Source organism: Papio anubis, chromosome 6 (genome assembly GCF_008728515.1).
Source record: "Papio anubis isolate 15944 chromosome 6, Panubis1.0, whole genome shotgun sequence".
Lineage (NCBI taxonomy): Eukaryota > Metazoa > Chordata > Mammalia > Primates > Cercopithecidae > Papio > Papio anubis.
In genome coordinates this window covers 10961483-10977282 of record NC_044981.1, presented here as the reverse complement: position 1 = coordinate 10977282, position 15800 = coordinate 10961483, and the positions used below count along the sequence as shown (strand labels likewise).

Sequence of the window (15800 nt, the reverse complement as noted above, 5' to 3'; positions counted from 1 at the left end):
AGGCCAAGGTGGGCCAGTCGCTTGAGCTCAGGAGTTCAAGACCAGCCTGGGCAACATGGCAAAATCCCATCTCTACCAAAAAAAAAAAAAAATACAAAAATAGCTGGGCGTGGTGACATACACCTGTAATACCACCAGCTCCTCAAGAGGCCAAGGTGGGAGGATGGGCTTGAGCCCGGGAGGCAGAGGTTGCAGTAAGCTGAGATCGCGCCACTGCACTCCAGCCTGGGAGACACAGCCAGACTCTGTCTCAAAAAAAAAAAAAGTGTAGACATAAGATGAATTTAATTATATTCAACCAAAGCAATATACTCTTACATGACTTCTAGACCCCACAACCCAATGTCTAGAGGCATTCATTCCAAGCAGTTGTTTGCTTTTAAATGATTGATTTCATTTTGGGAACCAGGTTTCAAATGAATATATATACATGAGTAAAATTACTCTGTGCTAGTGTTGTCTTATTAGAGAATGTTTATGGTCCCACTTGTATATGAAAATGTGGTTATGTTAACTGGATAATGTATATATAAGAAGTTAAATAAAGTATGTAAAGTATAACTTCAGCCACATTTTAGAACACTGTTTAACATTTTTGCAAAACCTTCTTGTAGGAAAAGAGAGCTCTTTACATGAAGATGACTTGTTTTATATTTCAGATTTTATTTTAAAAGCCGTGTTTGTTAAACAAGAAAAAACACAAAAGAACCCCTGATTCCTGGTTCATAATTCTATATTCTTACTCACTTTTTCAAGTTACCTATTTTGTTGCATAAACTAATTGTTAACTATTCATGGAACAGCAAACAAATGCCTGTTTAATAAAGAACTTTGACCAAGGCTATAAATGCCAATTACATTATTTTCAGTATTGTTGGTTATATTTAAATTTTCCTTCTAATAAAGCACATTTTTATTAAAAAAAAAATAAAGTGTAGACACAGGGTCTGTGTTGCCCAGACTGTTCTTGAACTCCTGGGCTCAAGCAGTCCTCCCCACTCAGCCTCCCAAAGTGCTATGATTACAGGTGTGAGCTACTATGCCTGGCCCTCCTTCATATTTCTATATTTTGCATGATATTTTATGAAACAGTATTTACCCTGGCTCTGTATGATGCACAGTATATATTTTTTAAATCTTTTTTCACTTTTACAAGGAGTTGATGACAATTCTCACTGCATTGACTTCACCATTCACTAATGGGTCAGTTATGACCTACAGTTTGAGATGCACTGAGCTATAGGGAACAGTACTTTCTGTTTTATACTGTCTTGTACTCAATAATTTTAAAATACTATATGAAAAATCAGAACATGTAAAACTTAAGTCAAAATGACTTTGTTCTAGGATTTAGGATCTTGTAGAGATGATATTAGGGGAAAAAGTGCCCAGGGATATTTGGAGTGTCCGTGACTGTGAAGGTACAAATGAAAACTGGAGTGTGAGGGAGGAAATTGCTGGGAGTGCAGGGGGAAGAAAGAAAGAATTGATCGCTCTCCTAGACGGATAGAGATCCATTTCTTGAGTTTAGTTATTAAGGAAGGACAACTATAATCAATCTTAGAGGAGAATTACCAAGGTTAAGTATTTTTATGATTATCAAGTTTCATTACAAGTCACTAAGCATCTAAAACCCAAATCATCACTGTGTAAAGACGTAGTTCCATGAATACTGTGACAATTTCTGCTTAAGAATATTAGAAAAATGATACTTGACGTGACCTACCAGAGCAGACTTTCAATTTTTTGAAATGCCTTAATCTGTATCACAGTGAAGTGGTGACTGTGGAAGGTGCTGTATTTCCACAGGAGTCAAACATTATAAGAACTACTACTCATGGTTCATTAATTGATGGAAATGAAAAGTCATGGGGGTAAAGAAATACCACTAATACTATGCTGCTTGGTAGTCTGAAACTCTGTTTGTGTTTTCATATAAATTCAAGTGCCATAACAGTTTATTTCAGCCAGTATTGGTTGAGAATTTATTCTATGCATGCTATTGTACCTTTTGTTTCTTATTTATTAATTTGCATTTAGCTATCCAGATCACTAATCTAGGATTAAAGAACCACGCTAGAGAATTTAAATTGATTTATTAGCCAGCATATGTGCGATGCTTTTTAATTCATATATCATCTCAGTTAATTTCATCCCAACCTTTAAGAGCTAGTTATTATTATACCTATTTTCCAGATAAGAAAATAAAAATTTACAGTCAAAGCAATGTCTCCAAGGGGACATGGCCAATGAATGGCCCTCTAATGCCACAGTCTCTCCCACCACAGGATAGCTCACAGAACAGCCATCTGGATCCCAGGCTGACAGCTGAAGAGCATTCACTTTGTGCCAAACATTGTTCTAAGCACTTTCATGTACTGATGAAATCCTCACAACACTGAGTTTCCTTATTTCCAACAAGTGATGCATCTGTGGCATCTCACCTCTTGCAGCTAAATCCTTTCAATGCTTAGCTGACCCAACAGGGAACATCACCCTTTCTTCATGGTTTCCTGAAGCCTTATTCACCCATGGTGGAGGCAGTTACAGAGATGTTTCATGAGGTTGATGGCAGGGGCCTGGATTTTAGATATCACTCATCCTAAAAGTCCCTGCATGGCCAATCACTGGGAAGGTCTCGCTGGCCAGTTTCTCCTCCGCCCCAGCCTTCTCTGTCTCCCTTATTCTTTCTCCAGCACCTCCTGGTCCGTAAGTGTCTTTCAGACAGAATTTATTTACTTAATTATGAAAGCAATATATTTTGTCTCTCTAGCACCCTGTTCAGCCATGTACAAAAGGCTCTTTCTACAGTCAATATGTCTTATCAAAGGTTTAGCTAAAGCAAAGACAATTCTATTTTAGAGGAATTCTGCCAACAGCTTTAAGCTAGTATTTCTTTTCCTCCCTCAGTAGCTGACAGTGGCAGTTAAAGAGACAGTAAAACCTTGTAGATAAGGCATTCCCTGTGTGGGGGGCATTCTGAAAAACCATGCCAGGCTAGTCCTTCTATCATGGAGTTTTTGCTGAATCTTGGAACTGACACAGTAATTGGGGAATTTATTAGTGTGGATTTTGTTATATGATCATGTCATATGTGCGATTCATTTTCAATTATGATGCAGAAAGAGAATCTCACTTGACAAAGAAGAGTGAACAGTCCTTTCTGGAAGACTAGTGATTTTTATACTGTACTTTTATAGGCTTCTTCGGACCAACACTGAACAGTTTTATCCACATTCTTATGTACTCCTACTATGGACTTTCTGTGTTCCCATCTATGCACAAGTATCTTTGGTGGAAGAAATATCTCACTCAGGCCCAGCTGGTATGTTGTCCCTTCTTTTAGCTTTTCTCTGTGTGGCTCATGGATGGGGAAAAGAAATAGAAATCTCTCTTAGAAGTCAGAGGGCTTTTGATGTGTGATGAGGCTGCCTATGTTTTTTCCAAAATTGGCCTTTTAAGAATTAAACTTTTTGTGTTAAAATGCCCTTTGTGCATGCAATTAGCTTATAATGGAAAGTTCCTTGCTTTGAAATGTAGATGAATACTTTTCAAATGAATAAGTTAAATCCTTTGTGTCTAAATAATTTTAACTGCGACTTTTCCATGTGGAAATAACGGGCAATTTTACATACTAATTTCAAATAAGATTTCTGGATGAGGGGGCTGCTTCAGCATCTTTGTTTTGTTCCTACATAATTCTGAGAGTCCTAGGAGTTCATTTCTGAATTGATCAAGCCTGGCTCGCTCACAGCGATGCCCTCTCTGCCGTCCCCAGGTGCAGTTCGTGCTCACCATCACGCACACCATGAGCGCCGTTGTGAAACCGTGTGGCTTCCCCTTTGGCTGTCTCATCTTCCAGTCATCCTATATGCTGACGTTAGTCATCCTCTTCTTAAATTTTTACGTTCAGGTATGTGGAATGTAAATGTTCAGCAGGAAAATAGAATAGATTGTGCACTTTTTTTTTTTTTTTGAGACAGAGTTTCACTCTCATTGCCCAGGCTGGAGTGCAGTGGCGTGATCTTGGCTCACTGCATCTTCCGGGTTCAAGCGAGTCTCCTGCCTCAGCCTCCCGAGTAGCTGGGATTAGAGGCCTGGCTAATTTTTGTAGTTTTAGTAGAGATGGGGTTTCGCCATGTTGGCCAGGCTGGTCTCGAACTCCTGACCTCAGGTGATCCGCCCACCTCGGCCTCCCAAAGTGCTGGGATTACAGGCGTGAGCCACCGTGCCCGGCCTAGATCATGCACTTTTACATTATATATTTAATTTTACTGATTAAATATTATAGTAGACATGCTTGTAGATAAATTCAGGTAGCAGATACACAAAGTGAAATTTGTATTCCTAACTTCTCTCTCCACACCCTCCTCCTCGAAGGGTAACTACAGTTAATAGTCTAGTGGGCATTTAAAAAAACATTTTTCAATGCATGCACATAAGATTTTATCAAAAATATCATTGGATTATGTATACAGTTCTCAATTTGCAGTATGTATTTGTACCATGCTACCAAAGTCTGACATCTGAAAGTTAAAACTGTGTATAGTAAGACAGATCCAGGAAATGTGAATGGAGCAAAGCAAGGGCTTCTTCAATGTTTTTAATGTATTGAATTTCATACTTAAAAATTGTTTCCTTATCAGCTACCCTGATGTTGCAGACTCAGTATTTATTTGGAAAAAAATTCCTTTAAGGCAAACCAGAGTGGAAAGGTCACACTGACTTTTTCTTTATCAAGTGTCATTTTCTTTTTAATTAACAATTTAAATGGAAGACAGCTTCAAAATGCAATTTAAAAGCCATGCTATTGTACAAGAACAGATGAAAGCTATAACAGAGAAGAGGCCTCAGGTGGATGTAGATTTTAAATGGCTCTCTTTTGTGGGCTAGGGAAATGGAAAGCTTCGTTTAAAAAAAAAAAAAGTACATTTATATTCAAAACTGTACTTTTGAAATTGTATTCAACTCTGTATTTTTTTCAGACAAATAAGAAAGTGCTTTATTTTTTAGCTTGCATTTGCTGAAAGTTAACCCATAGTGGTTTTTATTTTTTATTTATTTATTTTTTTGAAATGGAGTTTTGTTCTTGTTGCCCAGGCTGGAGTGCAATGGCGCGATCTCGGCTCAACACAACCTCTGCCTCCGGGGTTCAAGTGATTCTCCTGCCTCAGCCTCCCAAGTAGCTGGGACTACAGGCGTGGGCCACCACGCCTGGCTAATTTGTATTATTAGTAGAGACAGGGTTTCTCCATGTTGGTCAGGCTGGTCTTGAACTCCTGATCTCAGGTGATCCGCCCACCTTGGCCTCCCAGAGTGCTGGGATTACAGGTGTGAGCCACCGTGCACATCCCCATAGTGGTTTTATACAGTGTGGAACAGTGGGAACTGAATTTTGACAGCTTTTCAGGTCTTGTATTTCTGAAATTGGACTAGGCTTTGTCTTTTATAAGAGATAAAGGTTTCCTTTGAAGATTTCCAAAGAAGTAATCAACGATGAGACCAAACAAAGCTATGTGCGAGTGCGCAAACCCCTGCCCCCACCTTCCCAAAACAAGCTGAGTATTAAAGGGAAGCTAAGGGAGTGATTTGGTGCATGGTGTTGAATACTGAAGAGAAGCGCATAGCCCAGCAAAAGTAGGTAATGGCATTCAAAGCCTTAGCCCTACATGCTGGTTCAAACTGAATCTTAGTTCTGAAGTCAAGCATATAATTGAAGTCTGGACCCTTGTTAATACTATTGCTTAAAAAAAAAAAAAAAGTAAAAATGAGATGAGAGATCAGGTATTGTGTCAGAATAGGAAGGATATGCCAAAAACTAGATCAAGCCAGAATCCCAGGTATTGGTACTTTTAAAATAACAGCACTTTTTCACTTGAATTATTTTTTAAAGTTTTATCTTTCCAAGTGAGGAACTAATACAGAATACTTTGAATGCTAACCCCAGAATATACAAATCCTGACCTCTAATATTCATTGAAATACATGCATTTGTTTTGGTCTTTACCCTATTTTTAATCTTTAACCAGAAGTTTAAAAATGATATTACAAACATGAAATCTTATTAGAAAATCCAGCACCCAACTGGGCATAGTGGCTCATGCCTCTAATCTCAGTACTTTGGGAGGCCGAGGCAGGTGGATCATCTGAGGTCAGGAGTTCAAGACAAGCCTGGGCAACACTGTGAAACCCCATCTCTACTAAAAATACAAAAATTTGCTGGGCATGGTGGTGTGCGCCTGTAGTCCCAGCTACTCGGGAGGCTGAGGCAGGAGAATCACTTGAACCTGGGAGGCAGAGGTTGCAGTGAACGGGGATCGCGCCATTGCAGTCCAGCCTGGGCGACAGATCAAAACTCTGTCTCAAAAAAACAAAAAAACAGAAAATCCAGCGCCCAACAAAATTACATACTGTTTTAACTATATGCAATATTAAAGACAAGGTCTTATTAAATAATCTTTTTATTTTTCTCTTCAAAATATACACATCCAACAGACATACCGAAAAAAGCCAATGAAGAAAGATATGCAGGAGCCACCTGCAGGGAAAGAAGTGAAGAATGGTTTTTCCAAAGCCTACTTCTCTGCAGCGAATGGAGTGATGAACAAGAAAGCACAATAAAAATGAGTAACAGAAAAAGCACATATACTAGCCTAACAGATTCGCTTGTTTTAAAGCAAAGACTGAATTGAAAGTTACATGTTTTAGGATAAACTAATTTCTTTTGAGTTTATAAATCATTCGTACCCAGAATGTATTAATATATTGCTATTAGGTTAATCTGTTCACTGAATGCTTTGATCAGCATTGAGGTGATGCTGACCTCTGAGGACCTCAGAACTGGTGCAGCTTCTCCCGCCCTCCCTCCCACAGACTGAACCTTTCGCCAGAAGCTGTCCTTACAACGCCTTATACGCATACACAGCCAGGAAACGTGGAGCATGGTTTCTCACAGAAAGTCTCCAAAGAAAAAGAGTTTTGTTCAGATTAAAATGTTTACAACAAAATGCTAATTATATTCTAAATACAGGGTATGTTCTAATCTATATTAAGCAATAATTGCCAGTGCATAATCATTCCATTTGTTCCTTTAGCAGTCAACCCCAGAAAATATTAAAATGGGATCATACACAGAAGACAGAAAAATCTAGCAAAACTTCTCTAAGCCAGAGTCTTGTCTATCAAATTCCCACAACCACTCCTGATTGTAAATTTAGTGATATGGTAATGAAATTGGTATTTCTTTTATTTTAAATATTAGTTATTTTAAGGAGAAAAAAATGCTTCTGCAAGATTTTCATAATTCAGGGGCTTTGGATAGGATTGTTCATCTGTTTCCCTCATCATTCATCTGTTCACGTCTCCCTCCTGTACCAGTCAGCCTCAGTTACTAGATTACTAAAGATGCCATGCTCCACATCACGAGCAGTGTACAAATCTGGCTGCCCATTTCCATTCTGAGCGAGGACTGGAGTCCACTCCGACCTCTTTCTTTGAACACACATGCTGCTGGAATATGTATAAATCAGAATTAGCAGAGTGATGGGAGCAAAACAGGCACTGAATCCGTCAACTCTTTTTTGTGAGCCTACTTTTGAATATTACCTCAGATACCTGTTGTCACTCTTTGCAGGTTCAGTTTTTGAAGCTGGGAGGAAAAACACGGAGTAGCTTGGAAAGATTCCAGCACTGAGCCGTGGGCTGGTCATGAGCCACGATAAGAAATGCCAGTTTGGCAAACTCAGCACTCCCGTTCCCTGCCCAGGTATATGCGATCCCTACTGAGAAGCAAGCACAAAAGCAGACAAAAGTATTAATGAGTATTTCCTTTCTCCGTAAGTGCAGGGCGGTTACTTACTGCCAAACTCTACCAAGAACGGAAACAAAGAATATTTTCTGAAGATTTTTTTGAAGATTAATTTATATCCTATAAAATAAAACTTGCCAACTTCGATGAAGACACTTCATCTTCTCTCCTACTTTATTTTTTTAAATAAGTTTTTAGGTCCTGACACTGACATCAAATACACGCACATCAGAAAGGCATTTCCACCACCGTCCCCACCCATTACCGTCCAGAGTGCCTTTCTCTCTTGGCTTTTTTCCCCTCTGAGCTCTAGTTTTAAACTTTGGGCATTTAGGATTTGGGCATATTGTTTGGAAGGCGCCTAATGCTTAGGATAGTCTCAAGGGTGATGCACTGCACCTGCTTCCTTCCCTTCAGTGCGGCCAACCCATTTCTGTTGAACAGATGTCTCCTGTCTGATGCCCCTGACTCTTCCATTTATCTTTCTAAATCATTTTCTGAAACTGACTTGCTCTAGGGTGCTCCATCACCATTTCCATCTTGCATCACCTTATAACTGTACTGTCTTGTTCTCTCCCAGCACTTCATTTTAAAACAAGGGCTAGCTTCAAGCATGACTGTTAGGGCTCCTCTGTGACAAAACACAAGTTGGACCAAGGAGAAAGCCCTTTGGAAAAACTGGACCTTAGTTCAGTTTAGGTCTCAATACAGGCTAAAATCTCTTACCAAAGTGTGTTCCAGGTGAAAATGAGACTTAGACTGGTCTAATATACTCACTGGTCATCACATTCAGCGTATTCTTACTTGCCAGTGAGGCCCTGCGGTCTCAGTGCACAGCATACCTGCCACTTTGGATGTTTTCCAGGGCTTCATATCTGTATGGCAAGGAGGGAGCTGTCCTTCAGCAGACAAAGTCAAGCAGCTTGAACTACAAGGCAGCTTGAAACCTCTCCGATGAAAGTGAAAAATGTGGGTAGTTGATACTTTCAAACTAATGCCAGAGACTAGAGAGGTTTCATTCACAATGTGCATTTCCAATTTGGTCTTTAATTCAAGAGAAGCTTCATAAAACACGTAGAGCCTTAAACCATTCAAGGGCTAATTTAAAAAATACAGTTATAAAATCTTAACCACAAAAAATAAATCAGGTAAACATTTTAACCTGTTGTTAAGTGTTGTAACTTCAAAAAACCAAAATGCTTAATGTGATTTTTCTAAAACTATTGAAAAATTAATATTTCTACAATCTATTAAAGAAAAAAATGGAAAATGTTTTCTCTCAAATTTCTTCTTACTCATGGGAATGAAAATAGTTAAATACTGTAAAGCATATCTATTAATAATTCCCCCAGTTTTTTAAACTAACAAAATAGAATGTTAACTGAATGGAATTAAACATAGCAATGTCAAGCCATCAAAATCATATATTGAACTACTTAGGCATGTTACAGGGTAAAGTCCTCAACCCTGCATTTGAGAAATATTTTTTTTTATTTTTATTTTAAGGCAAAACAGTATTTACTGTGATGGGCAGAACAGCCTTTTGTATCTAAGAGTCCATGTTAGTTCTTTCCATATTTCCGTATCGTTTTGTGAATGTTTCTGGGGACTTCCTTATTTGGAAAATATGGATATCATTTTGTTTTCATTCAAAAGTAATTATATCTTAAGAACATAGTATCATGAATGGAGTGGACAGGGAGGCTGGAGAAGCCATTTTTCTTTGTAGATAAAAAGCATTCTATGATTGTTGTATAATAAATTGATTTTTACACTAAATGCATGTTGCGAGTTTTATTTGGTTCCAAGCAGTTAAAATGTATGCCTGCATGGTACTCGAAATGACCTATCACTTGGGGGTTATTTTTACAATAAGGCATTAGTTTAGCAATGAATTTCAGACGTTAATTCTTCTCTTGTTTCAGTGAGCAATGGGTTATATCATTACCTTTACATTCTATTCACATACCAAGTTAAGCTATTTCAAAAAAAGGCCATTCACAAGAAAAATTTAAGGTTAGCAGAGGATATAAAGGCAATAATAAACAAATAAATTGCTATATAAAACCACCTGGGGAGGAGCACTGCATTTGTTTGAGGAGAAAATGTTAGGCTGGAGCGACATCGTGCAATGCCCTGAAACCCAGGATGCCCTTCAGAGAGTGCCTGCCCGGGAGAGATGGTGGGCAGCTCAGCTCAGGAGGTGAGTGAGGCCTGACTGTGAGGATGCCTAGAAGAGCGGAGGCCAGGGGCAGGACCACAGGTTGGCGTTTTGTCAGTGTAGAGAGTAGGGTTTTGAATGTGATAGTATAATGAGAGACAGGTCCTAAAGAAAACTACAAAAGATGTGCTTAAAGTCTGATTACAAAATTGCTTAAATTCCTGGATAGTGACAGATGGGACAGGATAGATTTTAAGGAAGGGCAGGAGGGGAACAGGGAATGGGAGAAGTCTTCATTTTAACTATCTGAATGGGAGCTAGAGTTTGGGGTGGGAGGTTAACACTTTAAAGAGGAGCCTTCCCTTTGTTATTTTAAATGGTGGGTGGAACTTAATAAAACTTTGTGTTTAAAAATAAAAGATAAATCCTATGTCTCTATGGCAAGCCTAATAACTGTTGTCACAAACTAAAAGAACTGCTTATACAACAAGCGTTCACATAAATAAGCCTCTTAATTTCTTCATGTAAAGAAAAAATTCAGCATGTGTTTTTGTTATAGCAGGCTTTCTTCCAAGACAAATTACATTCCCATATTTAAGGAAGAGTTTCTCTCCAGGGTATGCAAGGAAATATTATCACTCCTAGGAGACTACAGTCACCTCAGGATTCCTTGACCTTCAGTAAAACATGACTTTCAGTCGTAGGGGGGAAAAAGACTGAAAGCTATTGATTTGTAGGTCATTTGTCCATCTTAAATGGCACTGCAGAACACTGGAATAACACTGAGAGGACAAGGAAATCTGTAATCCGTACCCTCATTGAGCAATTGGTAAATGCAGTCATTGTGGATCTTACGAGCAACCCACCGGGAGCCTGTTCTGAAAGTGTTTGTGACCAAATCACATTTGGTAGGCTGAGGAAGGGGAAGCTTGTCACACATCCCTTGATGTTGCGTGTGCCATAGTGTATAGCTACCTGTATGCCTTGAGATGGGCATTTTCTCTTGTATTTGCCACAGTCACCATCACTCATCTTTTTTCTTTTTTTTTCTTGAGACAGTCTCACTCTATTGGCCAGGCTGGAGTGCAATGGCGTGATCTCAGCTCACTGCAACCTCTGCCTCAGCCTCCTGAGTAGCTGGTATTTTAGGCATGTGCCACTACTCCCAGCTAATTTTTTTTTTTTTCAGTAAAGACAGGGTTTTGCCATGTTGGCCAGGCTGGCCTCGAACTCCTGACCTCAGGTGATCTGCCCGCCTCAGCCTCCCAAAGTGCTAGGATTACAGGTGTGAGCCACCGAACCTGGCCCACTCATCCTTTTTATTCAGCCTATTAACCTGGCTGGCCCCTGAAGGCATTTGAATTTGTGATGCCTACACATTGAACAACAAAAGGAGAAAGTCTATACAGTTTTGCCTGGGTGGGACCATATGATAGGCTTAGATGAGATGAAACACAGACTTATCAGCAGTGGCCCTAGAAACAAATGATAGATGTTGCAGATTTCTCTGAAAGATGGAAGCACTGTACGTAAGATAGTTCATGTAGAACCAGCTGCTTTTTTTTTTTTTTTTTTTTTTTTTGAGACGGAGTCTTGCTCTGTCCCCCAGGCTGGAGCACAGTGGTGCAATCTCGGCTCACTGCAAGCTCCGCCTCCCAGGTTCATGCCATTCTCCTGCCTCAGCCTCCCGAGTAGCTGTGACCACAGGCGCCCGCCACCATGCCTGCTAATCTTTTTGTATTTTTAGTAGAGACGGGGTTTCACCATGTTAGCCAGGATGGTCTCGATCTGCTGACCTCGTGATCTGCCCACCTCTGCCTCCCAAGGTGCTGGGATTACAGGTGTGAGCCACCACACCCAGCTACGAGCTTCTATTCTTTTAAAGCTAGTTTAGACTTATGGAGTTTGATAAACTCTGGAAATAGTTATATTCAGTTGAAAAATTCATCAAATCTTGTCCAGCACTATGTATCGTGGTAGTGATATAGAATGATCCAGATGAAATATCTGTTCTCAGAGTTCACAGTCTAGGAAAGTAGATAAACATTTAGTTATAAAATAAGTACTGAGGCTGGGCACAGTGGCTCATACCTGTAATCCCAGCATTTGGGGAGACCAAGACAGGCAGATCACAAGGTCAGGAGTTCGAGACCAGCCTGGCCAACATGGTGAACTCTTATCTCTACCAAAACTACAAAAATTAGCCAAGCGTGGTGGTACATGCCTGTAATCCCAGTTACTTGGCAGGCTGAGGCAGGAGAATTACTTGAACCCGGGAGGCAGAGGTTGCAGTGAGCCAAGATCACATCACTGCACTCCAGCTGGGGCGACAGAGTGAGACTCCCGCGCAAAAAAAACAAAACAAAACAAAACAAAAAACAACCTTGCCAGAGAAACATCCCTAAAGGAAGTAATGCCTGAGGTCAGTTTAGATGGGTGAAGAATTCAAATAGACTTCAAAGAAAGTGGTGTCCCGGAAGCCAAGGAAAAAGAGAATATTTAAATAGTAAAATGCTCCAAGGCAGCAAGGTGAGCAACTAGTGAAGGAAAAAAAAAAAAAAAAAAAAAAAAAAAGGCACTGAATTTGGTCCTTGGGAGGCAGTTGGCAAATTGCAGGAGCCTTTAGAATGAATGGGAAGTCAAAGAAAAACAATGATCAAGCAAGCCACATGAAAATCCTTCCTAAGAACTAGGGATGTGAAGGAGCAGTTACAGCAGTTGCTGAAAGGGAGGAAGAGCTAAGGGGTGTATGTGTTGAATGGTTCCAGGAGCATCTGAGTGACTGCAGCTGAGATGGGGGAGGAGGAAGCAGTAAGAAAGAAGCCGGCCCCTTGCTCAGCTCATGGGGCAGGGGCAGGGGATGCTTCAGGTGCCTTTGTCACCACAGGGAAAAATGCCCACAACAACATGCTGGCGAGACTGCAGAGCAAAGGGAATGCTTATCCCCTGTGGGTGGGAATGTCCATTAGTTCAGCCCCTGTGGAAAGCAGTTTGGAGATTTCTCAAAGAACAAAAGCCTGGATTACCATTCAACCCAGCAATCCCACCACTGCGTATCTACCCAAAGGAAAATAAATTGTTCTACCAAAAAGATACCTGCATTTGTATGTTTATCCAGCATTATCCACAATAGCAGAGACACAGGATCAACCCATGTGCCCATCAACAGTGGATTACATAAAGAAAATGTGGTATATATACACAGCCATAAAAAAGAATGAAATCATGTCCTTTGCAGCAACATGGAAGCAGCTGGAGGCCATTATCCTAAGCAAATTAATGCAGGGGCAGAACACCAAATCCCACATGTTCTCACTTACATGTGGGAGCTAAACCTTGAGTCCACATGGACATAAAGATGGGAACAACTGACACTGGGGGCTCCAAAAGGCAGGGGTGGGGGGATTGAAAACCTTCCTATTGGGTACTATGCTCACTATCTGGGTGACAGGGTCAACAGAAGCCTAAACCTCAGCATCACACAATATGCCCTTTAACAAACCTACACATATACCCCTGAATCTAAAATTTAAGAAGTTTTTAAAACCATAGATTTCAATAAAAACTTAACAACAATACAGGAAAGAAGACACTTCCCTATAGTCATCTATGGCCTCTAGCAAATGCCCCTGAAAACAGTCTACTAGAGCCCTGAACCCTGCAAAAAATAGGCCTCGGTCTTTGTCACAGGAAGAAGGATGGGGAAGGAGTCAAGAGGGGAGGGTGCTTCATGCAGGCCTGGTCAGCTGAGGTTCCAAGTACAAAGGCCAGGAGTTCATCTGCTGCCTGAGGGCAAAGCAGATCCTCAGGGGAGCTGCTTGGAGGACGGAAGGTCAGAGCACAGAGGAACACCTAAAATGACAAATGAGGCTGAGGCCACAGATGGCAACAGAGTCTGCCGGGGTAGCTACAGGGCTGCTCCCTGCTACAAGTGAGTCAAAAAGGAAGGGAGCCTGAGTGCAGAGCTGGGAATGGGCCCAAAGGTTGGCTCAGTCCCCAGGGTCAAGGTGAGGAAGCTGATGCTGCTCTTTTTCCCTGAGGGCTGGATGTCAGCATCTCCAGGATGCCTCCTGGTCCAGCCTTCTCTCCATGTTGCCTGGAAAAGCACATCAATTCCTGCATCCTGCCACCCCGCCCTGCCTTTCCAGGCCTGAACAGCTCACACACCACCTGGCACAGCACTCCCCAGGCTGTTTTCCTGTTTCTCTGTGGAAGTGTAGGACTGATGTCTGTCTCCCCATTAGACTGCCACTCCTTGCAGACGGGCAAAATCACATTGAATCCTTGGCACCGAGCACAGCACATGGCGCACAGGAAGTGCTACAAGGATTCACTGAAGACGACAATGTGGAATAGGGCCTCTCTGGTGAGTATTTTCAAAGAGATGTCCCCAATATCCCAAGCTCATGGTTTTTGCAACTTCCATCAACCCATCCTCAAAATCAGCTCTTTAAATCTTACACCTACCATAGCCTCTCCTCTCTATCCCCTCTTTTTCATTCCCAGTCCTATTGTAGTTGAGGCCTTTATTGCAACAGTCACCTCTCCCAGTGTATTGAATGCAGCCTTCATACTGCTACCAGATTAACCTTCCAAAACCACTGTGCTCCTGATGTCTTCAGTGGCTGCTTCTTACCTACAGAATGAAGTCCTCCCAATCAAGCTGGTAAAGACACTTCAGTTTGGGCCTAGCCAAATTTAATTCCCACTAATATTCCATAGTATTACGGCCTCACATTCTGCATTTTCATCTCTGTTCTTATATTCATGGAGGCATCCCTTTCCTAATCCTAGAAAAAAACTCCTTCATCCTTCAAGATCTATTTCAAGTGATACCTCTCCTCCAGGAAGCCATCCTGCTCACCCCAACAAAAATGACTTCTACCTCCTCATAATCCTGATGGTGCTCAGTTTACGCTTTGTTTTGGCACTTGTCACATAGAGCCTTGATTTACAGTGACCTGGGTGTCTTACTGTCCTCTCTAGACTAAGTTCCTTGCAGCTAAGATAGTGTCGAATCCATCCTAACATCCTCCACGTCAGCTAACTCAAGGGTTTGTAGAGAACAGTGCTGAAATACATGCTAACTAGGTACTGGAAGTCATATAAATTCTTCAGATGTACTTCAGTGAAGACAGTCCATGTAATGGCACTGAAATCCATACACTCTCAGGTCATGAGAAACTGTGAGCCCTGAACTGGATATACCTAAATGAAATGAAGTTAGTTAACCTCATTCATGCTTTTGGACATAAAAAATAAGTGCTCTTGGCTGGGCATGGTGGCTCATGCCTGTAATCCAGCACTTTGGGAGGCCAATGCAGGCAGATAACCTGAAGTCAGGAGTTTGAGACCAGCTTGGCCAACATGGTGAAACCCTGTCTCTACTAAAAATACAAAAATTAGCCAGGAGTGGTGCTGTGCGCCTGTAATCCCAGCTACTTAGGAGGCTGAGGCAGGAGAATCACTTGAACCTGGGAGGGGGAGGTTGCAGTGAGCCAAGATCAGGCAATTGCACTCCAGCCTGGACAACACAAGCGAAACTCCATCTCAAAAAAAAAATATATATATATATATATATAAATATATATATATATATATATATAAGAAAAGATAGCAAAACTGGACTTATAAACATTATTTTAGACAAATTTAACTGTAAATTAATAACCTACATAATGTAACTAAGTTTTATTATATAATGAATAAAGTATTCAGTCTGTAGTCTTTCACTTCACTTACCCAGTCACGAACAAAGTTACTTTGTAGATGGCCTTAAATTATGTAGGCTTCATTTTTCCAAAATAAATTCAAATGCTTAACTGTATGTGC

The 15800-nt window shown here is 40.7% G+C and overlaps 1 protein-coding gene across 4 annotated transcripts in view; it reads left to right on the top strand.

Moving 5' to 3' along the window:
* ELOVL2 (ELOVL fatty acid elongase 2) overlaps nt 1-9586 on the top strand; it is a 60713-nt gene extending 51127 nt beyond the window's left edge. For 3 of the 4 annotated variants that reach the window (XM_017957559.3, XM_009204445.4, XM_017957558.3), the window contains 3 exons: nt 3201-3325; nt 3779-3913; nt 6496-9586. In XM_017957559.3, the coding sequence (XP_017813048.1) occupies nt 3201-3325; nt 3779-3913; nt 6496-6621 (386 nt within the window). In that variant the 3' untranslated portion in view covers nt 6622-9586. The remainder of the gene's footprint in view (nt 1-3200; nt 3326-3778; nt 3914-6495) is intronic. The other variant, XM_003897054.3, reaches the window with a different exon arrangement.
* Nucleotides 9587-15800: the final 6214 nt, after the last annotated feature.